The sequence below is a fragment of the Ciona intestinalis genome, unplaced genomic scaffold, assembly GCF_000224145.3.
Source record: "Ciona intestinalis unplaced genomic scaffold, KH HT001060.1, whole genome shotgun sequence".
NCBI lineage: Eukaryota > Metazoa > Chordata > Ascidiacea > Phlebobranchia > Cionidae > Ciona > Ciona intestinalis.
This window is the reverse complement of record NW_004191381.1, coordinates 9,327-20,467: the sequence shown is the minus strand read 5'-3', so window position 1 is coordinate 20,467 and position 11,141 is coordinate 9,327. Positions and strand designations below refer to the sequence as shown.

General features: G+C 33.8%; 1 protein-coding gene across 3 annotated transcripts in view; it reads right to left on the bottom strand.

Annotated features, from left to right (window-relative positions):
- Positions 1-544: 544 nt before the first annotated feature.
- The window catches only part of LOC100176203 (short transient receptor potential channel 4-associated protein-like), a 15,540-nt gene continuing 4,943 nt past the window's right edge, over positions 545-11,141 (bottom strand). For all 3 annotated transcript variants that reach the window (XM_026839849.1, XM_018816897.2, XM_026839848.1), the window contains exons 3-18: positions 10,362-10,502; positions 10,226-10,288; positions 9,754-9,924; positions 8,723-8,910; positions 8,288-8,448; positions 7,294-7,461; positions 6,207-6,304; positions 5,666-5,788; positions 3,675-3,789; positions 3,066-3,277; positions 2,812-2,952; positions 2,357-2,468; positions 2,037-2,143; positions 1,720-1,790; positions 1,346-1,472; positions 545-1,077 (exon numbers count right to left, since the gene is read on the bottom strand). In XM_026839849.1, coding sequence (XP_026695650.1) covers positions 919-1,077; positions 1,346-1,472; positions 1,720-1,790; positions 2,037-2,143; positions 2,357-2,468; positions 2,812-2,952; positions 3,066-3,277; positions 3,675-3,789; positions 5,666-5,788; positions 6,207-6,304; positions 7,294-7,461; positions 8,288-8,448; positions 8,723-8,910; positions 9,754-9,924; positions 10,226-10,288; positions 10,362-10,442 — 2,097 coding nt within the window. In that variant the 5' untranslated portion in view covers positions 10,443-10,502 and the 3' untranslated portion in view covers positions 545-918. The remainder of the gene's footprint in view (positions 1,078-1,345; positions 1,473-1,719; positions 1,791-2,036; positions 2,144-2,356; positions 2,469-2,811; positions 2,953-3,065; positions 3,278-3,674; positions 3,790-5,665; positions 5,789-6,206; positions 6,305-7,293; positions 7,462-8,287; positions 8,449-8,722; positions 8,911-9,753; positions 9,925-10,225; positions 10,289-10,361; positions 10,503-11,141) is intronic.

Genomic DNA, 11,141 nt, shown 5'->3' with positions numbered 1-11,141 from the left:
TGGCACGAGGTGTTAAACCCGTGTGATAACGACTGTCGTTTTCCGGCCACGCGAGGATAAAGTAAGTTACATTCACATTCACTGCTGAGTGCTAATGTAAATACATTTCAATTCAGAGTCCCATCTACCCCCACATTGTAGTTTTGTATGTTTTCATTGCCAAACTTTGAAAGATTTGCTTTTAATTTAGTAATTTATACCTCAGGGGGTTTTCATCTTAAGATACTTGATATAATAAAAGGATAATTTTTTGAAATGAATTCGAGAAATGAAAAAAGTTGAAAATGAAATTTTCTGTGTGTTCTATTATATTTTATTAAGTTGTTGTAAATTAATAAAGGAATGATAGTACTAATTCGTGGTATTACCCAAAAACTGTCATTTATTTTGATTTTGAAAATATTTGGCAATATGTGCTTAAGTGTCCTATCTTCCCCCATTGTACTATACTAATAGCCAAACATTCCCTGCTTTATTAATATGCAGTACCAGTGCTAAAAAACAAAAATCAGCCAATATTCCTTAAACGAACAATGTGTGTGTGATTCTAGACATACCTTAAATTGTACTCATTATGAAAGTAGCAAGACGTTAAAAAATAATAAGGTCATATGCGTATTAGTGACAGAAATTCAGAAAACTGAACTGTTGACAGCACACATTTATTACAACACACTCAGGCAAATATAGCTAATTTTGAAGATGCTGCCTAAAAACAATAAATCTCACAAAACATGCCTTTAATACCAAGTGGCAATGTTGGAAACAATTTATATCAGGAAGGTAAATGAAAGTATTGAAATAAAATATAATAAGAAACTATAACTTTACTAAAATGTCATCCCTGTTGCAATTTGGCAGTTTAACCAAGTGATGGCATTTCTCTATAGCCCAGAACTAAAACACAACAACCAAGATTTAAGGCCAACGAATATATGTTAGATTAGGGGAGCCATATGTACGACCGATCTCATCTGCTTTTGCAAGGTAATGCTTAATAGAAATTTCTGACCTCAGGTCAGGGTCAAGCAGAGTTCGAGCAACGCTTTCCCATTCGGAAAATTGAGTCAAGGAACCCTGAATGAGAAAAAACTTTAAAAAGTGCTAAAAATTTCGACATACAAATTGATGAATGAGGTATAGATTATGCAACAGGTGGAATTAATGAATAAATACTGTGTAGAGGGGAGCTACAGTTTATAACATGGATGTTTTGTTACATAGGGCCTACACCTCGTGTTGCTTACGCGTCATCTGTTTATGTAACTCGGTGAGTAATATTTCATAAATTGTTCCGTATTAATATTTAACTAAGGCCCAAAAATACTTTAAGTGGTGAGCTTACAAATTCAAGAGATTTTCTGTCATTTTTCTTAAAAGGAAGAGAGTAATGAACTATCCAAAACTGCAACAAACTATAAAGGTTTTCCAGGACTGCTGGTTCGTACACACCATATAAACATTGGAGATAACTGTAATAAAAAAAAAATGGAGTTTTTATTAATGAGAAGACATGAAAACTGCAAAATACTAAAATTAGGGGCATTTTTTCTTTGTGGGTAAAGACCTGGGATTTACGCCAGGTCTGGCACATTACCTTAATATTGTACATGTATACTGTGGGTGACGAGTGAGGTCTTTTTTGAGGACCTAGATTCAGATCGAGTTGGCCCATTAGCCCTTTCTTCCATATAATGATGTTATATTATTCAAAATTACCTGGCAAGCCTATTATTCCTGTGCGCCATTATGAGCAGTAGAAGACTTGTATTGAGACAACTTACTGTTTCCTGTGGTGTAGTGGGTGGTTATGTGAAATACATTATCCACAATTGATAGATACTATTAGAAATGAAATATACCTGGAACCCATAGAGACAAAACATATTTTTGTAAACAATTTATAATAAAAAAAATGTTTTTATCATTTATTTTGGTTATATTAAAAAGTGTATTGACTATTGTTTCATTGGATAAAAAATGCAGTTAAAGTGACCATTAATATTAATATATAATATTGAAATGTGACTACAAACCTGTGATAAAGTAGAAACATCTAGAAGGGTTACAAGTCTTGCAATAACTTGTATCCGACGCTTATGGTTTGTGTAGTATTCTAATAACCTGTTTGTCACCAGGACTTCTGTGGTATAAATAAGGTATTTAAAGCTATTAAAGTTTTTGAAAGTATGTGGATGCATTTTGTTAAATAAAGATCTTTTAACAAACCTATGTTTATAGTGCAATGTCATTATTACAACTAAACCATAGTAGTGTGAATTTAGGAAAATTGGTTTAATGCAATATGGGATTTAAGTTAGACTTGGCTCAATTTTTGTAACAGAACTTAAGTTACCTTTATTTTCTGTTTGCGATGTCTGTATATAATGAGTTGTTAGTATGACACATCTGATAAACATGTTTGAATCGATCAAACTATCTTCAACTGCTGATATGAACGTTTGAAACTAGAAATAAAACAAAACTGTAGTATTGTCATGCTGATGAGGCAATATAATTTGCAAAGTTTATAATATACTTTATTTTTACTTCTCTATAAAAATACCTTAGAAAAAAAGTAACAGTTGTTTAAATTTGAACCTTGCGTTAAAGTAAAACCTACCTGTTATCCAAATCATAGTGTAAAGTAAAAAAGGCATTTGGTAATATTAAGGCAGACTGTCTAATAACAGCTTAATAAAAGCCGAGTAAAATATTTAACATTAATTGCTAGCAAGTTGTTTGTGGTATACATCTTTTGATATTAATTAAGTAACAAACTTTGATTTTTGACTATTTTAATAGCCTTACTTTCCTTGCTGAATTAAGAGCATTATCACATCTTGTAAAAGCATCAACGTTGACTTTCATAACAGTGGAAAGCATATCAAAGCAACCTTGCCTCACCAACTCGTGCATTGGCCGTGTAGAAATAAGAACTCCCACAGTACTCTGAGTGTTAATGATAAATTTCATATACATAGTACACAAAGCAACTGATGATTGTGCCAGTAAGTTAAAGTTATTAATCATTAGTATATTGTATTATTATATTACTAGCTCACCTCCACTATATTTTTATCAAGCAAAAAAGCCTGGGTTGTTGGATTGGTTGGGCCACGTAAGAAAGCTTCAACAACCCTAGTGATCCAAAACGTGATGGATTCTTGATGAAGTTTCGACATAACCTGGCTCAACAAGCTCCTCTTGCTCAGGGGTGCAGCTGTGTCATTAGTAAGTGTTGGAAACTCACTCGGTAGCGAGTGGTTTTTCTTTTCTGCAGATCAGACATTTTCTTGCTTAACTATAGTTATAGAGATAAGTGAAAAGATTGCAGATACATTTATTGAGAACTCCCGACAACCAACATCATATAAGAGGACGAACTAAGGTTAAACTGATTGCGGATGCGCATCACATAGATACATTTTTAATTTATAACAATGATTATTTAACAATAATTATGTCATGACTGCCTCATATATTAAATATTTTGAGAGTATTACTGCTTGCATAAAGACGCAGTCAGGTTTGTGACACAAATGGCTTCTATGAATCCTCTATATCGTTATTTAAATACTGCGATTTTTAGAAAGACATGAAATGGTATGATAATACCTTTAATCTTTTATAAAATGATGTAACAACAGTAGAATTTCTGCTCAATTACGTACCAGCAATCTGTTTCAATGTATGTAGTTCCTCGATGGATAGAAGGCTGTATCTGTAGGATGTGCTATCTGCTATGGAGTGGACCAAACGGAGGAACTGAACTCTAACAAACGTGGTCTACAAGGTTAACAAAAGAAAGCCATGAGTTGAATTGATGTCTGAAAAACATAACTCATGCAATGCTAAACTAATATTAAAAAAAAATAATTTGTCTTTAAAACACTTAAAAATAATCAAGTTTCACCCTTACTTAATTACAGCTTGCATTGTTTAGTTTTAGACCTGTCAGATGTAATTAGCTTTCTTAAACTGCACAGTATTATATAAGTTATACCATATACCAAAGCAGTATTAAAAGTAATATAACTATCACTAAAGCTTTAATTAGACTATATTTGGTTCAAAATGTTTCAGATCTACGATTAGCTATTTTGGAAATACTAAATTATTTTTGAATACAAAATTTTTATAAAAGTAATGCCGTGAGTTTAGCACTTAGTTTATTGACACACATAGTTTTTATTGTTTACGTAATATTTGTATATTGTCTGTTAGTTTAGTTTTAAATGTGTTTTTCTCACTATTCGTGTTCTTTTGTGTTTCCCTCATTTTCCACTTACAGGCAAAACGTTTCGATTACCGATCGACCTCATGTACACCAAACCAAGAGAGTCCAGAAAATTAAGTCACCTGAATCACCTTGAAGGGTTACAGGAGCAGCTGGTACTAGCAGAGAAAATCACACGCGAAAAGTTGAACACACAAAGGGCGCGAAAACTAATACAATAAGAAATCACATGGTAAATGTATTGAAAGTGGCGACATTGTGCTGCTTACAAACCTAGCCGTACCGGTCAGTAAGTGCAAAAAGCTTCAATTGCCAAATAAAAAACCATATCAGGTGGTTGAAAAGGTAGGCCCAGTATATTTTGTCATACAGGGTAGAGTTGGCAAGACACAAACTGTTCATTACAATCGAGTAAAACCTGCAGCGGCCGGTGCAACAAAGACCGAAGATATAATAGGGCCAGTAGATGAGCCTTGGGCCAGTAGATGAGCCAAGCAAGCGACAAAACGCTTCGCAACAACTGATATGTGGACATATATATACCCCAGAGTTCACATAGGCACCGCAAAACGAGAACGGGAACACCACGAGAACGATTATGACACGAATGAAGAAGACAGAAAACCGGTCGTCGAGGAGAACGAAGAGAGACACAAAAAAAACTGAAAGACATGAAAAACTTGCGCAATGTAACGTCACAGAGTGATCTGACTCGGCCTGCATTGCCCGACAGAGGCCCAGATGTACGCATAAACAGGCACCGAATATTATGTTGAGATAAGTATCCTTCAGGTGGAGGATGAATTTAGCAGGGGGGGGGGGGTGTAATGTCGTGGATTTAGCACTTAGTTTAGTTTTAAATGTGTTTCTTCTCACTAGTTGTGTTCTTTTGTGTTTTCCTTATCACTATTTGACCTAGTATTTTGCCTTCCTTATCACTGTTATTCATGCATGACTGGTTTCCTGTTTAATATTTTCGCACGTTCCTTTGTTGCCGTTAGTATAATTGCTGCTTGTCACATGTCGCGCTTTGCCTCTTCCTAGTTTTGAGTGTATCCAAGGAGTCCTCGTTGTAACTTGTACTGTGCTGGCTAAAATTTGTTTTTTTTGGGGCAAAAGTGATATTATTGTGACTGTGAGCCAACTGTATCAAATCAAGCCGTATCGAGTATATAGTTGTCTTATCTAGTTATTGTTTATGTGAAGTAACAGTTTGGTGTATATTTTAATGTCATTTATTTTTAGGCTGTTTTTTTTAAACTACATGTTTTTATAGTTGAGTTGCAATCAGTGTAGCTTATAACAAACTACAGCAGTCAGGCCCCGCGATTGGCCATTAAAGCATCGTCCCGGACCAAACCACCGTTAACAAACGTAACATAAACAACACTTGGATATAAACAAAATAATATGGTTCAGACATACTTGGGAAATGTCTTCAGAATCTGCAGAAAGATCTGGAATGTCAGGAAAATCTTTCCAAATAACTTCTTCAAATGAATTGTTTAGTCGGTTAACAAAATCACATTTCATTAAACGTTTCTGAACCTACAATGGAAGTGAAATGTTAAATGTATTTGATAAAGCAACGTTGTTAACACATATAAAAACTTGTAATATGTAAAGGAGTCTTACTTTAATACAGTAATCTTTTTGCAGTTTTAAGCTGTACAACTTAGTACAAGTCCTTTATTTAATGAATGAAATGTGCACATTTTTATTTTGTTTCATTTGGTATTAAGCATTTAATAAGAATTTGTACTCAAATGTGATATAGTAATAAACTAATAATATCCCCTGTCGCACTTTAACTAAAACACTTTCTTATTACTTTTCATATTACGCAAAGTTTAAACGTAAGAATGCCACACACTTTACTTTTTATACATATCTCATTTATACAGGAGTAGCAATAAAATTAGAAATATATAATTTATTTCTTAGTATTTGTATAAAAACTTATTACCTCATTTTGGTACTTGCCGGTCAATAACATGGTTATGATGGTAAACAAGTTTGCTCGATGAATAATATCATTCAGCCATATGTAAGAATCACTGCTGCCTAATATAAAAAAATAAAACTTAAAAAGTAGAAGAAAGTTTTCTTTATATATGGTATGAGACGATGAGTTCCAGCCAGATCTAGGTAGGCCAGACAACACAATTACATTTTTAAACGGCAAAAATAGAGGTCTATACCTTTTATATACAGTAGAAAAAAAACTCATGCATAAATATTGCTATAAAAAGCACAGAACCCAATGTGCATCTGTATATATTAGCATCAGTAAACCTTATATACCAGTGGTTCCCAAAGTTTTTTTAGCATGACCCAAATCAGAGTTTTATGAACATCTCACGACCCATGTACCCAAGTCTCAAACATAAAAAAAAATATTTTTAATGTATGCATTCTAGACTACTTTTTGAATATGCATGAAGTAGACCAGTGGTGTTTAAATGACCTATCGTGATCCAGATCATTTTAACTGTTTGTGTAGATCTTTCAACACAGTTTTGAAAAAAGGCTAAAATACAACGTACGTAAAGGCTAAAATACGACGCTTGTGCCTGTTTAACATTTACACCTGTTTTAAACCTCTTACATGCCCATTGATTACAATATATGTCAATCCCTATTATGACGCAAATATTCAACATGTGAATTGCTATTATGTCGTAATTAATTGCCAAGTTAAACAATCGCTATTATGGTGCAATGAATCCGCATGTGAATCCCTACTCTTTCGTAACAAACAGTCTACTTGGCTAAGAAAAGCATGGTAAATATACAGCTAAACTACAACACAAACCTAAACCGAACGCTTAAAAAAAAATCTCATTGATGGATTTGAATCACCTTGCACAACCCATTTTGCAACCCTGTACGACCCATGTTTGGGTCGCGACCCATACTTTGGGAACCACTGTTATATACCCTTATATATCTAAGAACATGTATACCAGTACTAGAACTGCCATACTGACATACATCAGAACAAATGCACTATTTAAACACAATCATTTATAAAGAATAAAAAACAGCCTCACCAATTTGTCTTTCCATCATTTGAAAATCGTCATTTTCCAGATCAAGCGAACCAAATGATTGTCCGAGCATATGAGCAAGAAGGCTTAATGGTCTGGTCACCTCAGATGCTGGTCTACTTGCACTCAAACACATATTTTCAAGGTGTGATGGAAGACTGAGTAAGAACTCTTGAATCCAATGAAAATATATTTAAATTTAGTTCTATTTGGGTATGTGGAAGCGTGGGACTATGAGTAATGTGCTTTAAGCCTAAATCTCAAGTCTCTTTCATGGGTAAATCCATATAAAATAGGATATAGTGGAATCCTATAGCACAGCACACCATATAACCTTTTTAAAAAGACCCATTACCCAAACTCCAAATGTATGGTAAAACTTCTATAGCATATACAGGAATGTGCCGAACTTGGGCTCACTGAGCGCCAACTTGAACATAAGGCTTAGCAAAAGCCTTAAGCACCTATGCCGTCATCAAGGAAAAAGACGTACGAAAATCTGTTCTGGTTTAGACAAAGAGTGCCGCTACTCATAATAATCATATAGAACAAATGGTTTGCAGACTTGTGGTAATTTTCAGTGTTTTAAGATGAAAACTTTATGCAAAAAAAATTATTCAAAAATTAGTTATAATTTTTTCAGCAACAGTTTTTGATAAAGGCTGTAAATTTAGACAGCACATTCGCTGCCGTTCTGATTAATTACTTCCCAGAGAGCAAAACATCAAAAATTAACTAAAGAAAAGATATGCTTACTGTCACTGGTCTTTTTATCTTTTAGTTGTTTTACTGTTTTTATTTTAATTATTTTTGGCTTTCACATGCAACAATTAAGCAATCGCATCTGGGCTGGACGTTAAGCTTAATCTTTAGCTGAGAGCCTAACATTTAAGAAGCAGACGTTCGGGAACAGGCTTTTGACTTCGGGCTCGGCACATCCATTATAGGTTATTCCAATATTTTAACAACAATAGATAAAGTATCTCAGCACTTTTACCTTGATTTAGAGCAGCAGTGTCAGCAACTGAGCTGTCATTGAGCCATTGATCATGCTGCTCTAGTGAAACACTCCCACATAGCTCACAATCTGACATGACCACTGATATCACATGATAGAAATACAACAGAGAGTCATTGTTCATGCGAGATACAATTGCTCTGGAAAAAATTCAACTGAATACAAAGATTTAATGCAAAAGGAATATAATTAGTACACAAAAAGAACTTTAAAATTGAAAATGTAAACACATCAATAAATGAAGACCACACATTTAAAATTACAGCATATATTTTCCACACTAAGGTTAAGCAAGACATTTGTTAGGTTTTGATTTTCAAATATGAAACAAAATACTTTTAATAGTCAATAAAACTAAAAAAAGAATAATTTCATCAAACTATAAATATGTATTGAAAAAGTTTTAAAACTCACGGTAGAGATTTGATGCTTTGTAAACTAAACAGCTTGTTGTTTTGTGACATGGGTGTTGCTGTTAGAAGCTTTTCTGCAATTGCAGATGCCACCAAATGTATTCTATGCTGTGTTTCACTGAACAGAGTGAACAAAACTTCAATTAAACGATATTTAAATCGCAAATGGTAATAAGAGGTTTCTGGGACCTGAGAGAAAAAACAACATTTAAAATATGCGCATGCCTGTAGAAATTTTGCAAACAAATATTCTTCTGAATAAATCTAAAATAGACTAAGAATTGAACTAGAATAACACTAACTTAACCTAGGTAAAAATATACTAACAGAGTCCCCTTATCCCAGACAACCAAACAAGTTCGAGGGACAAATGAATTTGGTTAGCCACTTGTGTGAAAGGACTAAGGAGACAAATAAAGTTTATTACGAATGTTTAATATCCCGGCTTTTGGACAAATTCGTATGTTTAGGCTTCACAAGTGCCACCAAGTGATACAAAATTAAAAAAATCATTGATGCAACCTCACGATCTTGTGCACTCGTTACGAGTGACTCGTACCCTACGTGTAACAAAACGAGCAGGCAGGAAAATCATTGTAGCTTATTTTCATTTGTTTTTTAAAACTATTGAGACAACTGGTTTAAGTTATTGTTTTTTGAGTAACTATTTTATTAGACTGTCGCCTATTCCAATGATGTAATCACAGGTATTTTCAAAAATATTAAAAAAAAAATGTTTTTTATAAAACACTAAAATCAACTTGTTTTAAAAAACAAGCACCTAAAACAAGTTAAGGTAGAGCCCTCACTAGAATTTAGGTTAAATATTATTAACTGATGTTTATAAAATTGTGATCACGTACAAAACGCAGTTAAGATGAGATTAATCAACAAATTGAAGACTACTCCCTCATAGAAGATAAAACTCGTCTTTACAAACACAACCCAACCCAATTGCTATTAAGTGAATTCTCATTTCAACATCCAATGCCAGATAGAATACCCAAACAAATGAAACCAAAACCCACCTACCTGGTTCGTAAAAGTGTGAACAAGTTGCAGAATCAATTTTATATCAGCACTTCGTTCATGATCAAACTGCAGAGGAGTGGCTCTATCATCATGTAGATGTTGTGAGGATGTTTTTCCAACATCCTTCTTGCCCACCCCAAATATATCCACAACTAATATGTTCAGTAGATTCTGATTAAAAGATAAATTTTAAATAAATGGTTAACACAAAATTTTAGGTGATAGACTAAATTATGAGCTAAAAACACTTAAAAATTAAAAATTAATCACACACAAAGTAACATAAATGGTAACTCTGAACAGCATAAAAACAAAAAATTCTTTGTTATATTGACTTTCTTGGCCAAATATAATAATAAATGTAATAGGTTAAATGTTGCTACATAACCACTTGGTAATTTCCATTTATTGTGGAAATTTGTACATACAAAGGCATCATAATATAGATAGATTGTTAGTAAGGTACACTAACTTCAATTAACTGAAATCCAAGACCACTGGTTAACAAAATCATCTCAGGAAGATTTAACAATTCCTGTAATTGAGAAATTGTTAAAAGATGTTCTATAATTAATCCAATTGGCTCAATAATTTATATACAACACTACCTCAGCAATTTTCCTGAACTCTAACCAATTATCACCAGAAGAAAACACACATAGTTGATAAACCAATTCTTCAGGCACCATTTGCAAGCGATTAGGAGCAATCTTCTCTTTCTTTGGTTTCACGAGAATCTGCTTTGGTATCTATGTAAGATAATTTACTTTATGTCAAGGTGTTAAGTGCTACCACAGATCTGTATAATGGGGCTTTGTTTATAATAAAATATACATGAAGGAAACAGGATTGTAAAAGTTGTAAAACCGGACGGTGATCGGTTAATTTTGTTGAAAATCCGGACGTAATATGTTTTACGTGCGTCTGTCACCCGAGCTACCAAATCGTGTTATAAAACGTCTTACTGACTAAAGGCACAGTCTGGTGTGGGCGCCTTTGAGAGTAAAAAAAGGTTGTTAAAGCAGCCATAGGCGCTTAGATTTCAAAATCAGCGGGGAGGCGATACTATTTTATAACAAAAAGTAAAAACGAGAAACATCAAATACGCTGTCTCTTTGCGATTACGGTCGCGTGCGCGGTTGGACCAGTTTGGGAATTTAGCTTTGATTGCTCAGCAAGTTTACCGGTTGCATCATAACTACCAGTCTTACGTAAAGTTAGATAAACACGTATTTCTGTTATGACACAGTACCAAACCACACATGGATTATTCGGGATTGAGTAACAATTAGATTGTTGCAACACAGCAGCAATTGTTGCGTCGATTATTATTACAATAGTGGTTTATTGCCTTTAAGGTGTTGGGATTAAAGTGCGTTTGCTTCATA